The sequence below is a fragment of the Schistocerca nitens genome, chromosome 4 (assembly GCF_023898315.1).
Source record: "Schistocerca nitens isolate TAMUIC-IGC-003100 chromosome 4, iqSchNite1.1, whole genome shotgun sequence".
Lineage (NCBI taxonomy): Eukaryota > Metazoa > Arthropoda > Insecta > Orthoptera > Acrididae > Schistocerca > Schistocerca nitens.
Window position 1 is genome coordinate 987,496,909 of NC_064617.1, and position 17,841 is coordinate 987,514,749.

The following is a 17,841-nucleotide window of genomic DNA, read 5'->3' on the forward strand; positions in this document are numbered from 1 at the left end:
CTTTTGCTCACGTAGCTTAAATTTGTCACTTCCCAAGGAGGCACTTCTCAGCTGGTAATGAGCATTTAAACAAGTGGTAACTCACGGACTGTGTGTTATCACATTTTAGAGCGTGCAAGTGCTTGAATTTGTCGGGGCGCAGCGATCCGATTGGCTAACTTCAATCTTAAATAACTCAGAAACGGAGCAACATAGCCAATTTTTTTCTTGACACTTATTGTTTATCAGCACAATGTCCCCTCTAATATAGTAACTACCTATATGTCATGTTGTGCCGTCTGTTATACAGAGTTGTTAGGTGTGTTTTCGTTTGCTGTATCAAGGAGGTAGATTCGTACTACTCGTGAGCTGCGTATTTTTGTATTGATAGGTTGGCAGCGTGTATACTGTCAGATGTTTCTTAACTTTGTTTGTTTGTAGCCGTTTGTTTATACTGCTATGTAGTTTTGAATCAAGGAGTTTTGTTTGTGTTTGAATGAGTAGAATATATAGAACTCCAAAGCTGCCCATGTTTATCTTTGAAGGACCAACCGGCGAAACATACATAAATTTTATTTGCTGTAGTTTTACACAAAATTATTTATAGTGTTGTTGATGCATTATATTAAGAATAGTCATTGTAATTTGTTACAACGTCTTTGTAGTGAACCCATATTACTAATGTGTCCAGTCTCTTTTCGAAATTTTCGTCAGAGTACTTAGGCCGTCTCAATTAAATGATTTTTTTATTATTGCGTGATGAAGGTAAAGACTTGATGAGACCATTTTCTTTCAGGAACGAAGTGTTGGTTGTTTCATCTTGTATAGTAATGTGTATTTGAATTTGCTTACACTTGTGTGACATCTGAATAAAGCGATGGACAAGAGTGAGTCTTTTAGTGTCATAGTGAGTAGCCGATAAATAAAATGAAAACTCTTTTTTCTAAGTTTTGATGCACCATTCGATATCCATTGTCTACAATCTGACATGTACTGTGAGAACCTAACATAACATGGTAAGTGGTATTTGTTGTTGATGTTTTTATGATTGTTTAGAGTGAATTGTTTGAAACAATTGTGTAGTTTGGAAGCATGATGAAAGAAAAAAATCCCGGTGTAATAGTGTTCAGTAGGGATGCTAGCAGTTATAGAATAATACTAGGAAATATGAGTGTTTTGATGGTAAATGCCAATAAAAATGTGTGATGTAAACAGAAATTTAATAGAAGCAGCTACAGTTGTACACACAACTGCACAATTTTTTTTGGAACATGTGAGTATCGTATCGAAATTTTAAGTTGTAACAAGCACAATGTTTTTGGAACATGTGATTATCGTATCGAAATTTTAACGGGGAAAATGAATGAAACTTGCTGCATTTATTCCAAATGATGACCACCGATAGTGGGCGGCGATAATTACATTGAATGAAACATTTACTCAAGAACACGTCCTTAAAATTACTCCAAATCTAAATGAGTTCATGCGAAGCTTACATCAGCTTGTGATTGTTGAAACTTTTCATTGTACAATTGTTATCCAGTTTTCTGAGTTTGTTGCTTAAAGGATGGTACGCCTTTAGCAAGGATATAAAACTGTGCTCTCTAGCTTGTTTCAGTAGATGTGTTGTACAAACATTTTCATTGCTTAACGTTATGGCACCAGCCAAATTGTGAACCCATTTATGCGGGAAAGCTGTCATGATTCCGAGTTGATTGGGTCTATTGAAAAAACAGCCATTGGTTTATTGTTTGAAGTGTGATTACATATATTATGTAGATTGCATCTGGAATATTTTTGTTTGTATGTTTCAGTTGTAGATATTGGTCATGGGGATACTGGTCAGTAGTACAGCTCTAGGTCTTGGTTTTATTCAAAGGTGATGGTTTGACTGTTAGTTGATGAAACTAGCAAATGTTTATGTAAGATAATTGATCTTAAGGATAGCCTGAAATCTACATTTGATCCATATGTAATGCACTTTGAATAATCTTTTATTTTTTTGTGGACAAAATAGTAAGTATTTTATTGCATATTATGTACACATATCGTACATAAACTATAGATGTGAGGAGGGCCACTACATATCTCTTACCTGTGAATGCAATTGGAATAGACTGTCAGTTTATTGTTTGGTTAAATTAATGAATTTCTGCAGTTCTTTGAATTTTGTTGTGTAGCATCACTAATGGTCATTAATTTGTAGGTCTCATGTTTGCAAAAATACCCCTTCAGTTACAGAATGAATCTTTGTTATGGCAGTGGCATATGCATTGTTTTGGCTCTTCCCAGGATATTAAAACTGTGTGACAGGCAATGACTTGAAACTGAGAACTTTCTTTTTGTGGTTTCTGGGCATACCAATGGAATTCTGAAGCGAGCCACTAGAATTGTTACCAGTAGATTTGATCAGCACACAAGTAGTATGTAGATACTTTGTGAACTCAAAGGGAATTCCTGGGGGGAAGACGAAGATCTTTTCATGAAACATTATTGAGAAAATTTAGAGAACCAGAATGTGAAGCTCACTGCAGAAGAATTGTACTGCCACCTACATACATTTCATGTAAGGGCCACAAATATAAGATAAGAGAAATTAAGGCTGTTACAGAGACATATAGACATTCGGTTTTTCCTGTGCTCTGTATGCGAGTGGAACAGGTAAGGAAATGACTATTAGTGGTACAAGGTACCCTCCGCCAATCACCATATGGTGGCTTGCAGAGTATATAAGCAGATGTAGATCTGAGCATAACTATCCAGGTATCACTCAGAACCCATCCTTCAACTTTGCCAGGACTTCTCTCCAGCATTCTGAACTTCGCAGGTCTCCTGCATGCCTTTCAAGATTATTACTCCTGGTAAAAGAGGTGTCCTTCCTTCCAGAAGTGAATGTCCTGCAAAGTGTTAGAGCTTGTTAGAAACATGAAGAGTAAGAGAGAGGTAATGGAAGAACTGAAGCTGTGAGCGTGGGTCATGATTCGTACCTTCATAGCTCAGTTAGTAAGAGCATTCTAATTTCTTAGACTTTCCAGTGATTCAGTGTCATCTCATGGAATCAGGTGTAGTGCTGGTGATCTGCCTCTTCCCAACACAATATTCCGACGTCGTAACTTGGCTTCTTTGCATTCGTTTACAGCTGCTGGAAATACCTGATTTGAGAAGATGCAGACCACCGGCAATACACACAGTTCCATGAAATGACTCAGTAAGGGCATGCCAATAAAAAGCAAGATTCTGACTTCGTCTGATCTGGTACAGTGTGTTAATCTCTTAGGAAATACTGCATAAGCCATTCTCCTTGTTGTGTACTGGTATATATCATCAGTTGTCTTAAGCAGTTGAACTACTGTAGAACATTTTGAATAAAATCATTTTGGGAATTATGCTACATTATTCTATATAACTAAATGAAAACTTTTGACAAAAAGCAAACTGTTTGATTGTATGGCACAGATATCTAGCTGCTGGAAGCAAGTTGTTGATTTGTTGCTGCCTGCCAATTACCCTCTAGAGTAGCACAAGCTATGACTGACAGTGTGTTCACAGAACCCACTTGTCTCAGGCAACTGGACAATCATTCTGAAAATGCTTGCTTTTTGTTCGTAACTCATATTTAGTTTAAAAAAAAGTTTGGTCTGATGCCCCAGTTATTCAAATTTGGAACCATCATAATGCCTGCATATTTATACTAAAAACATTTTTATACATATATATTAGTTTTGATATTCTTAATATCTTAGTTGGTGAAACGAACTGTTCAGTTCTGTTTTACAGTAGCTCAACTACTTAAAAGAAACTAGTTGTATATACCCATTATGCAGTTCGCTTAAAACTAATGTGGTACTTCCTGCAGATTAACACTGTGTACCAGATTAGTTATGTTCATGTTTAACTGGGTAGTGTCATACACTAGAGAATGGTACTCCAGTTTATGGTGCTTCTAGTGTTGCATGTGTGTTTTAAGTTTTTGTACATTTTAGATAAATACTTGTATTGTATTTTATTTATTCCCTCTTTCCTGATGAGGCAACAGTTTGTTGCGAAAGCTTGAATTTTGTGTGTGTGTTTGTGTTTGTTTCTGTGTCTATAGACCTGCCAGCGCTTTGTTCGGTAAGTCACATCATCTTTGTTTTTAGATATATTTTTGTAATTTAGTCATATATCACACTTGTTTCATGGTATTTGTGTACTGATGCTAAATGCATACATCTCACACACCCAAGCAGTCCTGTTATCGTCAGCGAACTTCCTTAAGTTTTTTGTTTGCTTGTTTTGAGTCTTATTTAACAAGAGTAAAACAGTGAAAACTGTTAAGATATGAAAAACACTAATGTGGTAAATATGTCATACACATCATAGACGAGTTCATGTATATGTTGTGTAGCGATTATTTTTTAATGTGGTTTGACTACTCAGATCTGTTGTTTTATTGTTGAAGTTTTCGTTTTCAAGAATTGTTGTCCTGTTCTTGGTTCTGTGGGCTGTAAATAGAATTAAATATCATCATCATCATCTCTTTTATACTGGTCAGTTATTGAAAATATGTTACAAAATGTTGATCTATATTAAAAAGGGGTGCTGTAATTATGTGGTAGCCTGTTAGCACAGACGCACTTTCACTAATGCAATTGTTTAAAACAAGTTACTCCACTTTGTGGGCAGCATCTGTTCTCTATTCATGGAATCTGTGGTTCATCAGGTCTGTTTCACCTGTAATTTATTGCTCTCCATGAAGCATCATCAGTGAAGCAGGTACAGAGATAAAGCAGTAGCGTCACTTCCAGTGCTGCTGGACGTGTGTGGAAATATCCCCTACTGGTCCCCTGATATAAAGGACCTAACATTGGTATGAATTAAGTAATAAAGTGGATATTCCACATATTAAGTATTTTCTAATACCTGGCTTCAAATTATGTTCAGGTCAAACACGGAAAAAATATTTTATTTGTGGTTCTGACATCTGTAAGTAGGAAAATCTTGCTAAAATGTATTAGGACTGTTTATTTTCTGAAGGGTCTTATTTAGTAAAGAATGCCATAATTGTTAATATAATTAAGCTACACTGATATTTAGTATTGCAGGTTTAATGAGGTAAATGTTTTGTATGTGGACAGTCTCCTGTAAGGGCGTAAAGACAGCACTTGGATTTTTAACAGTTAAATTAGTAAGAAGTTAATCATGAAATTTAACAATGTTTTTGCTGTGAATGTTATCAGTAAATAATAAAAAGATCAACTAATTGGTTTATACATTCAGTAAGCATTATGTGGAAAACATCTTCCTTTGTTAGGTGAAAAGGTGATTACTTAATGTATGAGCTGAAAATCTGCATATGCTTCCAGAAGAGTACGTAAATTTGTCTCTCTCTCACACTGTCGTCAGAAAATGTAACTTTTGGTTGTAAACTCTGTGTAGATAACTTAAGATATGCTCATATAACATTGGTGGATATGTGAGTACTGATTTTTTGTAATTTATTATCTCTGTGTTTTTTTTTTTTTTTTCATTAAGCATTATCAAAACTGTGTGTTTCAATTTCTATCTCTACTGTATCTAAGACTAACAAGTAATTATCATTTTATTCAGCATAGGAGAATCTCATTATTGTTTTCATTATTACACGTTACTATTTTTTTCTTAAATTGATACATTTCATTTACAGTTTTCATTGTTTAAAATTTTTGTTGTGTTGAATGTACAGGGTTTCATAGGTTGCTTAATACATTTTAAATTCATTTGTTGATGGTTATGTTGGACTTAGTAACCATTTTCAGGTGCTATGCATGAAATGGAAAAACTAAATACTTCATTTACCATTAGGTTGAAATCTTTTGTTTGTGAGAGAGGCGACATTTTTGGAGGTTAGTGTTTACTGCATTTCGTACTTTTTCCAGTCATCCGACAAGTGGGCGATCAACATTTATCACAAGTTAATAACTTGAATGCAGCATATTGATGTTCCACAATAATATTTACTAGTTCATTATGAACTGGCTTTCGGCTTCTTTTTCCATCATCAGGTAACTTAGTATTGCACAGACAGTCTACACAGCTTCAGTGAGAACTCATAGCTGTACAAAGAATGCTGTACAATCTACTTGTTCGTTGTTATTAAAATATTGTGAACAGAAGATTAAATAATGGCTTGGAGACAGACAATTATTCGCATCACAAAGGAAGTCCAGGCAAGTAGGTAAATATATAAAAAAGCAGTGATGAATCTTGACCCATCTTGAAATTTCTGGTCCTAAACAGAAAAAAAATACATGCACACATTCTCCCAATCCTGTGACTGCCGAAGAGTAAAAGCTTGAAACCTGAACCATAATTTTCAAATCTTGTGTATGTACATATAGGCTAATTGATGCACTTTCTACAAGGTGAGTGATTGCTTCTCGTCATTTCATTATAAATTCTAATTGATTGTTATAGAGAATGTTTCATAGTTAACTACTTGTATATGAGGAATTTAGGTGATTAATGTTTTTTATATCTCATGTTGCATATTTAATAAATAATATGTGAGAAAAAGTCTTCAAATTTTTGGTGAAAATTTAACAACTGCCATTATTTGTTGATAACAGTTACCAGTCACTAGAGCTGTTTAGTATTACTATCATTGTTGTGTTGCTAACATTTATAATAAATATGTGTTTTTGATGTGTCTTATGTACAGTAATTTTTCATGCTAATTTACAGCACGCAAATTTTGTTCTGTTCGCCCTACCACTACCCAAGAAACATTTAGAATTCACCCTACATTTATCGTCCCTGTGAACATGTTTGTGTCCTCACTTGTGAATATCATGTGTAAAAACAAATTTAAAAAAAATACATCTTGAAATTCTTCGACGAGAGAGAATGAAGTAAAAGACAGATTGGCTTAAATATTCATTATTTTTCAAACAGATCACAATTTTGTAAGATCTTTTTATTACATCTATGACAGTAAAGACATGCTAAATTTCTCAGGGTGTAGTAATGTGATGATAAAAATGGTTTATTGTACAAATGACAGAAAAGTATTTAGCAGTATGTATTGATGTTTGTTATAATTTTGTTTACATTTAGTGTGACAAAAGTTAAATGTATAGTTCTTTTGAATGTGTAAATTACACTCCATTGTGGTCCTGAATATATGTTACTTCAAGCATAGCTGTCCAACTGAAAAGTTTCGGCATTCAATTATAAGGCTATTATAGATTATGTATTCAGAAGATGGACCAAATTAAATAAATAAAAGTGTATTAACTGTGTTTTCAGTTAAAACAAATATTTGGTTTTTATTCTTTCCAGATACCATACATCATTTGGAACAACTACCATTCCGTTCTACAGAATTAAACATTTTGAAGCCTCGTCAAGATTTTCTCCATTTCCAGTGTTGTCAGTGTGGAAATTGGTATCAGCATAAAGGTTCTCTCAGTCGACATCTTAGATTAGAATGTGGAAAAGAACCACTATTCAGTTGTTCGTTATGTTCGTACAAATCAAAACAGAAACATGATGTAAAGAGACATTTTCTTAAAAAACATATGAAACATTAAAATTGTGCTATCCTCTGCCATTTCTTGTATTGCTGCAATATTTTGATACAGGTGTTCTGGAAAAGTGATTGTAATTGGAAAGAATATGTAAGATCTTTTTGCTTATGCAGTTGTATCTTAAAAAACGACGACTTCTTAAGAAATTATGGTTATGATGTGCACTTTCATAACTTGTAACATAATCATTAAATGAAGTCGGCATAATTTTTTCACATACACAGTTGAACAATTTGGTGGCAGAGGGGATTCATAATGGAGGATGAACTACCAGATGTCAGATAAATTTTGTGTCCTCCTTTCACTCTTGTGCTTTTCAGAATCTGATTTTTTGTTATTTTTTGCTTCACCAAATAAAAATAGAGTTACTGTACATTAACTGTATACCCTTGCATACAGGACCTCTTTGAAAATGTTTTTCCACACAAGAAACTTATCATTTGCCCCCCCCCCCCCCCTACTTGTTTCTGCCTCATACACTTTCAGCTAAGCCAGTTTTCACTACTAATTGTGATTCAAGCTGTACACAAATCTTGCTCTTGGTCGATGCCCCAAACGGCCACTAATAATTGTAATACAAACTGTATAGAAATCTTTCAGTTGCAATTCCTCTAGCACCCATCTCCGCTTGGCGCCCCCAAGCATCCCAAACAACGGTTGGTGTCAATTGGGTCTTAAACCGGCTGTGCCTCCATAGATTGATTATTTTAAAAAATTAGTACTTTATTTTCCTGAATGAGGTCACTTAATTCTACCTTGTGATCATAATTCTGACATTGTTGAAGTGACAAACAGTTCACAGCAGATTTTATATTCGCAAGAAATGGTATTCTGTAGTCATGAAATCATCTAAGTTTTTTACAGTTGTTCTAGTGATGTGAACATGTTCAAGAACTATAAAGACTATTTCACACCTATGAAGACTAATCTAAATGCTATTAAAATTTCTCGGTATAAAGTTGAGCAGTGCACTTGTGATGGGAAATACATTTTTAAGGTAAGAAATGATCAACAAACAACTGTTTTATCTGTGCTTGTACCCTTGAAAGAAATATATACTGCAAGAGCAAGAAAAATAGTGCATCTCGGATTTCGGGAGGAATTACTGTATACTGTACTATGCTTTTACTTGTCAAGGAAGCTAAATACGAAGATATGATGAAGTATATTGCGATAGGAGACACAGATTTCTATGAAAAACAACATCTCAAAAAATGAAGTTAGTTCAGGAAAATCAGAGTAAAACAGTAAGTTAAAGCAATGAGATGAAACCACTTATAACTTTAATTTATGGTAATTTGTATCTTTATAACATTTGACTGTTATATATCTTACAGAGTATTTGATTAAAATATATTTTGAAATGATTGACTATTTATTTAATAAAATGAGAGCTATGTGGCAACATGAGTTTGTATTTGTTCATGCTATACAAAGGGCTACTATTAACATCATGTGGCTTTAATACAAAAAATAATGGACATTTTATATGGTCTTTGTTAGTATGACATTCAAGACATGTCAACTACTCCCTACTCTACAGTCTAGTCATCTGTGGTAAACCTATTCACTCCAGCACCAAAATTGTGAACGTCTATATCTCTCACCTTCCTTCTTGCGCAAATACCATACAGATCTTAACCACAAATAAATCTCCTGGGCAGTCTCTTCCTTCGACCCTCTAACCCTTGTAGGGCCTACCATGTCACCCAGCACAACCCAGGCCTTGAATACCTCATATACTGCACACGGGATATAACTTTTTTCAAGTTAAACTCTCAGATGTGATCTTCTCTCCTTAGTATCCTTTCCACATCCCCCACTATCCTCTTTCTTCATTTTCCGATCCTTCACAATAAACTTTGTTTATCTCATTCCCACACCATTATCCCTACTCCACAGTTCCTATCCCAGAATCATTACAACTGGGAAAACTGCCTCTTACTCCAACCCCAAAGCTGATAAATACTGGAATATTTACACATGTGAAACCATCCATGTTGTTCACCAGTTGAATGTGTTCACTGCATGGTTATTTACAGAGCAACAAACTGTGTTCACTGCATGGCTATTTACAGAGCAACAACTTCACTGAATTGGACCAATGCATCAATGAATGCAGAAGAAGGGTTTATCTTGGGACCACCAAGAATCAGTTTGGTGAGCATACTCTTCAGTATGATTCAAAATACCTGTGAGACTTTATTATACAATGAGAACCATTTGTATCTTCTTTCCCAGTACTAATTAGTGAACCATGGAAATGGGAACTTACTTTCTCATCTATTGTCTTACCTCTCCTTTTTCCTGGTCCGTAGGCATAGCATTCAGACTTTTCAAGTGTCCTCCCACCATTCTCTGTCTATTTCTGTTTCTTAATTTCATTATTTTTTTCAGTTGCAGACCTGCATTTAATCACTCTGTACCTTCCGTCATCTCTAAACTGAAACTGACACAATATATATCAGTGGACTAACTATAAACCCCAACTTCTGACAACTTATAGTGTTTTGCTATCCAGCCTCGGTGACCAGAGACGGTGGACATATGTGTGTGAGTTGTGGTTTGATGAGTGTATGTGTGTTTTCTACATTAGTAGGTGGTCTTTTGGCCAAAAGCTCATATTTATACCAGTCTTTTTGTTGTGTCTGTGTGCAATTCAACATCTCCTCTGCTTTCTATTCTAAATGTGCTATTGGCAGAAATGGGAATTGCAACTTCTGATGGCAGACTGACCAGCCATTCCATCCCTTTGTGATTTTGATCCGAAATTAATCAGTGCAATATGTCCTTTTCTAACAAGTCAGTCAAAACATGCCATATTAATGAACACAATTTGTTTTAAAGATTTCAAACAAGTGATCCCTGTAACTAGAATCCAAGTTTGTTTTTGCATTTTTGCTGTGGACTTGTGTAGTTCTTGCAACAGGGCTTTCAGTTGTTGATCACCTGCTGGAAGCTATCATTGTCCTAAACATTGTGAATGTAGCAGCATATTACGTTCTCCAGAACATCCCATTCCTTTCGTAGAATGTCCTCCTGACACAAAGAGGCATGATGCTCCGCTGCACTTTTACCAATATACCTGAATCAGAATAACAAAGAGATTGGCAGTTGAGCAAGGAAGGGGGAGATGTTGATTTGCCGTTACACACAGTTGCAGTATGGTTTTGGTAGCAGCGGCTGTGTGGATATGCATTGAATAGGTTCATACATTCCCTCTAAATGTCCACTATTGAGTTCACTTTGCAGGATCACAGCAGTCTTATCACTTTCCTAAGCCATTTCACAGCTTGCGTACTGCATTCTGGAAAAGAAACATACTGCACGAGACACAAATGTTGTGAGAATAAATCACAGCAATTATGTACCGTGATCATTGTCTGCGACTTACTGCTAGGTGGCAGTTAGCAGAACAATATGACAACTGTGCACAGAACAGATGCTGCAACCAAACTTGTGCTCCGATTTGTTGTTGCTGTGGTAGCTGACAGTAAACAACTAACTGTCAATTACTTTGTTATTCTGGTATAGCAGAGGCAGCAACAGAAGATCCCTGACAGCTAATGGAGCTCTTGGTGGTTGTCAGTTGTTAAGCTCTGATGGTTGCAGGAAAAAACACGGTACCGCAGCGCAGTGTCTGAGACACTGTGTTGCTGATCGACAGTTGGATTTGATAAGATTGAACTTGCAAATTGTAGTTATATTTCCAAATAAGCTGTAGAATATTTAAGAACAGATGAATGTGCCAGGTCTGTTGTTGGCTGCACTGCAGTATTTTGCAATAGCAAGACAATGACGAGAGAAAACAGTGTCTCACCCTGAGCGGGAATCGTGGTAACGTAGTGTGAGCACAAGGGAGAGTAGACCCGAGACAAATGGAGATTTGGGCTGTTCCTGAAAATGTGCTTGGATAGCCGAAATGGTTAAGGGGACTGCTCTTGACATGTGGGAAATAACAGTTTTTAGTCCCAGTCTGGCACAAATTTTCATTTGTTTTGATGAAATATTCTATAGTGGATGCTATCAGATCTGTGGAACATAAACACTCACGAGCAATTAAATTAGAAATAGCTGTTAACTACCCCTCCCTTTTGTCTTAATGGATCCATGACATATTATGTTGTGGACTCTGTGAAGGACTGACAGCCATGGGTAGCCATCTTGATTCCAAAACCATTCAACTGCCGTCTACAAGTCACAGACATATCACATGATGGCATCCTAGAATATTCTCAACAGAAGTAAGGTCTGTTAAAGTGAGGGGACACACAAGCACCCTCATATCCATGGAGGATTTCTAAAACTAATCTCTCACAATCGTGGAGTGTTAGAATGGAGCACTCGCTTGCTGAAAGTGTAAGTCACCAAAATGATTCTGTAAGTAGACAAATGTTTTAGCGGATCAGATAGCAAAGTGCTGTGTCATTTGTCAGTGAAATACATTAGCAGATGTATCAAGCCCACTTTTACTCCTGTGTAATCACTACTCTCACAAAAATACCCCCGTCATCTGCCTGAAAGGTGAACCTGCCTGGCAGTCAAGGTGCATCAGCTCGTGTAGTTTCTAAGCACTTTGTACTTGACATTTATGAACCTGTACCACAATTCCACTGTCTACATGGTCTTTTCTATGCTTCATGCCTCCAGTGGCTGTTTTCCTTTGCCCATTCCAATCTATGTGCCCTGTAGAATTTCTAGAACTTACTTAGTTGTTGTGCCAAGGTTTGTAAATGTTAAGCATCTGTTGGAACACCCACAGCTATGTGGTTCTGGATGGTACAGTTTCTCACCAATTACTGTTGTCTGGTATTGAATTGCTGAGCGAATAACTGCACTGTGGCCCATGTTACCGGCTATGACAATCTATAGTATTCAGTGGCAACCCCTGTCAACAACACATTGTTGTCCCTTGTATTTGACTTGAGCCATTACATTTTTCTGTGTGTTGAGATATTTGTGGTACGTCCTTGACATTGTGTAGTGTAAAAACACAGTGCTTCCTCAACCCGATAGTGGTGCAATAAAATATGATATCATGCATCATGTCCGTCCTGTCTTCACATGTCATGCGGATTACCAATAGCAGGTCTGACAGTGCGCCAGTCATATAATGTGCCAAGCTATTCCATTGACTGTGGCAACAGGCTTGCTCTCTCCAACCCATCTGAAATCTCTAAATCAATTGAGTACATGGGAATCAGTTGCTAGAGAGAGTGAGCGAAACCCTGTTCCAAGGTCCATGTCATAACCAGCTTTCTGCCTGAAGATTTGTTTGCAAGCACATGAATATTTAGTGCATCTCAAATTTCACATGAGAGGAATTAAAAGTATCAAGTAATCAATATTTAAGTTTTGTATGATATGTTTTTTTCCCTCCACATTTGATTTCTTTCCCAAGCCACCTCTCGCTATGTTCAGGCTCAAGTAATCCAGTTGACCAGTGATCATGTTGACAAAACTGTAAACTCCAACATTACTTTCCATCTAAGTAAACTGGTATAGCAATGCGCAACAGTCACATATTTCAGTTACGCTTGATTGAGGTACAATTAAGCCCTGTTAATATAAACAGGTTATACTTCTAATGTCACATGTAACGTAATACCCTTTCATGATAATTGGGGGAAAAAAACAAGTGTTTACGTGCCATATATTGTCAAACTGTGGAATCATTTGAAATAAAAAGTCAGTTATATGTATATGTGGCAGTGGTGAAACTGTTTAAATGGCCTGTAACTCATTTCAGAATAATATTTGGAATAAGTTGCTGTATCCGTCTTTATTTTCAAGAGATATAAAAGATGTAGTTTCAAAAGTAAAGTGGCTATAATGTGGTCACGGAAAGCATTAGTATGTGAGGGCAGTACTGTGCTGTATTATGGTGCTGTTTAAGGGAAATGGGACTTGCTTGGCCAAGCTATGTGTGGGTTCTCTCTCTCTCTCTGTCTCTCTCTCTCTCTCTCTCTCTCTCCCTATTTATCTTTTAATACAAATGTTATCAACACCTTAAATTTTTCACATTGAGAGTCATCACTGAATACTTAGCAAACAAAAGTCACTCATAGTCCCTCCCCCCAATACATTTTCATTTATACAACTTATACATCATTTGTGAAGTTAGAGGGCTGATTTTGGCAGTGTTTCTTAATTTGGAGTTTAGGTGTCCCGAGTGACATTTGACACTTTTATTCTATACTCAGATTGTAATGTCATCCATCATGATGTGGCAGTTAAGCTCATAAGTTTCTCATCATGATAGTACTGAGTTAGTTGATAAGATGTGTCTTATATATAATACACTTTCAAGGTAATTTGCAAAATGCTGGTGAACTGAATGGGTGAGTAAACAAGTAGAATTTCAAAGCTTCCCAACAGATTGAAACTAGGTGCTGGTCTGAGACCGGACCTGGACACTTGTCTTTCACAGGGTCTACACAGTATAATAATATCCAGAGATGTGTCTTGCAGTGCCTCACGTCTTCTGTTCTTCAGTGCTTCTTTCCTAACGAACTGAATCTGTGTGCTGTGCCTCCTGAACTTGGTGCTTATTTTTATTTTTGTGTGTAATGATGACTTTTGCAAATATCATGTTGTTTACAAAGAAATAGTATGTATCACATTTGTGTACAAATGTTAATACACAACATAACTAGTTATGAATGTTAATACACACTGCAGCTTAGAGTTCTGTCAGTGACTACAGACATTTATATGCAAGAAAAGATTTTAATTTTGTTTTAAATGGATCCTCAGTATGTGCTCTTATGGATTCTGGCAGTTTGTTGTACCACATTGAAACCACAGATATTTACACTGTGTTCTGTTGCTTTAAACTTTATTCCTTGTCTGTATTAACTATGCTCATTTCTTGTGTTGTGATTATGTACATCATAACATTTAGATCTATCACCTTGTCAAAACACACAGACACACCCACACACTTGAGTATACGGTGAGATATTTATTTTTGATAAGAACATTGCAACAGGTGTCCCTGTATCCCATACCATGTATCAGCCTAACCCCACATCTCTATTCTGTAACTAGATTAGTGAACTTAACAAATCAGAAAATTGTCCTATAGTACACCGTTTTCAGGATTTTATTACTTACAATGTCAGACTTTTGGCTAAGCAGTTACAGTACACTTATTTTTCTGCATACAAAGATAATATGGTTTTTCTATCAAAGATTGCCATCCGAGTGCAGACCAAGAAATTTACAGTCTTGATTGTCAGTACATGAAATTCCACAAATATTTCGTACATATCTACCTGCTCTCCAGGAACTGTGATGTTGTGGTACTCACTTTTAGGCCTAGGTCACTAAAATATTTAGTCACTCATGATCATTGTCACCATAAAACAACAGAGAGCTGTCATCAGTGTTAAGTAATTATATGGGAATAGAAAACTTGTACAAAAATCATTTACATATACAAGAAAAAGAAATAGTCCCAATATCGACCTCTGTGGCATGCCTTACGTTGCCGTTTGTTGTCACTGAATGTTAATTTTTGGTTTGCCACCTTGGTAATTTATATTTGTGTTTATGGCATTCTGAGTATGTAGACAGAAGTTCAAGAGATATTTATGTGATATTGCATGCCTTCAGTTTCTGCAGGAGAAGTGCTTGCTTGTCCAGACCAAAAGCCTTTGAGAGGTCTATAAATATGCCCACAATATTCTTTTCTTCATATGCATAGCTATAGACTTTGTGCAGAAATTCTGTGACAGCTGTTGTGGTATTGTGATCTTTTTTGAAATCTATTTTTTTTTTATTTAAGAAAAAAAAAAGGCACTAAGCAGTGTCAGCATGTAGGACTCAGTGGTATTGGTCTGTAATTTGATATTTCCTCCTTTGACCTTTTTTTATGAATTTGTCTGACTGTTCCTTTTCAGTGCATTTGCTGCATTTTTGATGCTACAGTTGATTGCTATATCCAATTAGTTTAGCCACAACATTAATGCATTTTTTAACTGCTGAGATGGAAAGGCCATTCCAACCATTTGAGTGTTTAATTTTTTGAGGAAATAGAGCTATCTTGCTTATCTCATTCTTTTACTTCCTCAAATTCAGATCAGTTACCTGTTGTATTGCAGTGTATTGTGTTGGATCTGTGTCTGTAATTATGGTGCCACTCGGGAAAACAAAATGCTTATTAAGAATGTTACAGTTTTTGATCTTGTGTCAGTTGACCTTCATGTCTGTATTTATTTCTTCCCCTTCTGTGTTCATACATGATTTATGCTATATGTTAATGAGATTCCAGGAGGCGCAGCCCACATTTGCTGACTATCCTAGTGAATCAATCTTTGTTTTGTACTGGTATAATTTTCTCTGAAAATGTGACGCCTAGATGATTTGTACAGTGTACAGAGGTCATGCATTATCTGTCTGTATGAACATTCTGGGAGAACGTGGCTCACAAAAGGCAAGGATACACATTTCAGTCAAGATCTGGTACATAAGTTTAATTGTTAAGAATCTTTCATAGAGAGTATTTACCTTTTCATAAACTGCTGAGTCCTATTAGGAAATATTTTTGTGGACATTTTACTCTTAGAATGTGTATGAAATCTTTTGTGATGCTTTCACCACTCCCCATGCCTGTTAAGATTGTCATAAAGTATGTGAGTGATGATTCTGTAAGTTTATGGTGAAATAATGGCGTGCAGTCATCTAATTAGAAAATCTAATTTAAAAATGTTATATGCATTTTTGTAGCTTATTGAAAAGATTTGTCCACTTTGTTACAGACATGTCAGAGTTAATGTTCACTTGATTGTTGAAGATAAAGCATTTCATACCCAGAGCAAAATTTGTTTGTTGAGGAAGATTAAGCAATCTTTAATATGTGCTTTTCCATTAAAAATGCATTTCGTACGATGTTGAGTGTGATAATTGTGACAGAATATCATATTATCAGAAGATGATAACAGTATGAGGATAGGTGAGAAGTGGTTACAGTAAGCTCTAGATTGTACAGTAATTGTGTGTGTCAGCAAGGTTAGGAAACATATTGCAACTAAAAATTATATAGTATAAAAAGCCAGCTTTTGAGTACATATCTGTAGTAACTCTTTAAAAGAGAACTGGATGGAGAAGATGCTGTTATAATTTAGTCATGTAACGAACATGCCCCTTTACACAATGTATCTCCTGTTCCAGAGAGAATTTTACAGAACAGATTTGTTTGTCACACTTATTTGAGGTAATTGAGATAGCTAATTTTCAATGTTGATGCTTAAAAGGTGACAAGCTGTGAAGTATAAAAATTTTCATGACTGCTGGCAAAATATTTATAGCATAGAGAACTGAATTATTTCTTAATTGTGCCAGAAAATCTACTTACTTTGTATATGTATATTTCAGACCTCCTGCTGTCTCAAATGTGTTTTCGTGATCCATGGACACAAACTGCAGGATCTAAGTCTCCATATACTCGCAGATTTGAATGCACAAAGTGTGGAAAATCTTACATGCAGAAGAAAACTCTCAATAGACATGTGAAATTAGAGTGTGATAAAAAGCCGCAGTTTAGCTGTCCGTATTGCCCACATCGGTCTAAACAAAAAAGTAATCTCCAGCAGCACATAATTGCTAAGCATACTGGCCTTTGACTGTAGGCCAATGTTCAAAACAGCTTATACACAAAATTAGCCTTAGAACACTCACTAAATTGTAAGTTGTGATGTGACATCATTTTCAAATTTTATTGCGTACTGTTTCTAGTTTTGTTTACGACATTCAGTTTCTTTTTTCTGTCACAGTTACAAAAATACTGTTAATATCAAGCTCCTGTGAAAGGCAGATCTGATTTTATTTGTATGTTATTTAGTGTGATTCATGATAAGGATAAACCTTAAGTGTTCATCAGAAATAGACTCTAAAATAATGTTTGATTATGTTAACTGATATTCCATTACTTCTTGGTAGAACGACTTCATAATTAGAAATGAAAAGCACAGAATTGTGTATGTTCTATGGTACTAAATAAAAATTAAAATAATTGAAATCTTGTATGCTTGAACTATCTTTTGTTGTTGGAGTCTTAAAAGTAAATGTGCCTGATGTTCTGTTTTGGATGGTTATTAAAGTGAAGTACATTATGTACATTTATTCAGTTTTTTTCATCATAATTTATGCACTTAATTTCATCTTTTTAGAGCAAGAAGTTAAACAGCATTCCTGTTTGGTTTGATTTCTTTTCTTCTTTCCATGGCATGAAGTTAAAAATTAAAATCTTGGAAGTAATGACTCATTCATTTTGCATGTGGTTGAGTTGGTGGATAGAAAATGCCAGACGGAC

At 35.7% G+C, this 17,841-nt stretch overlaps 1 protein-coding gene across 2 annotated transcripts; it reads left to right on the forward strand.

The window, feature by feature from the left end:
• Nucleotides 1-425: 425 nt before the first annotated feature.
• Nucleotides 426-17,486, forward strand: LOC126253701 (zinc finger Y-chromosomal protein 2-like). 2 transcript variants are annotated; one of them, XM_049955228.1, is made up of 4 exons: nt 426-995; nt 7,279-8,523; nt 9,569-9,686; nt 16,905-17,484. In XM_049955228.1, exons 2-4 carry the CDS (start codon nt 8,410-8,412, stop codon nt 17,150-17,152), a joined length of 480 nt encoding a protein of 159 aa, XP_049811185.1. In that variant the 5' UTR covers nt 426-995; nt 7,279-8,409; the 3' UTR covers nt 17,153-17,484. The 2 variants fall into 2 exon arrangements, 1 of the variants encoding a protein (XP_049811185.1); XR_007546016.1 differs by having other exon boundaries at nt 7,279-9,686; nt 16,289-17,486.
• The last annotated feature ends 355 nt before the right edge of the window (nt 17,487-17,841 follow it).

Bases quoted from the DNA above. Each gene is read 5' to 3' on its own strand.
- LOC126253701 (XM_049955228.1), top strand. From the start codon at position 8,410: ATGTTCAAGAACTATAAAGACTATTTCACACCTATGAAGACTAATCTA. The intron at 8,524-9,568 runs GTAAGAAATGAT...GGTTATTTACAG, and splicing joins ATGGGAAATACATTTTTAAG to AGCAACAAACTGTGTTCACT. The intron at 9,687-16,904 runs GTGAGCATACTC...TGTATATTTCAG, and splicing joins GACCACCAAGAATCAGTTTG to ACCTCCTGCTGTCTCAAATG.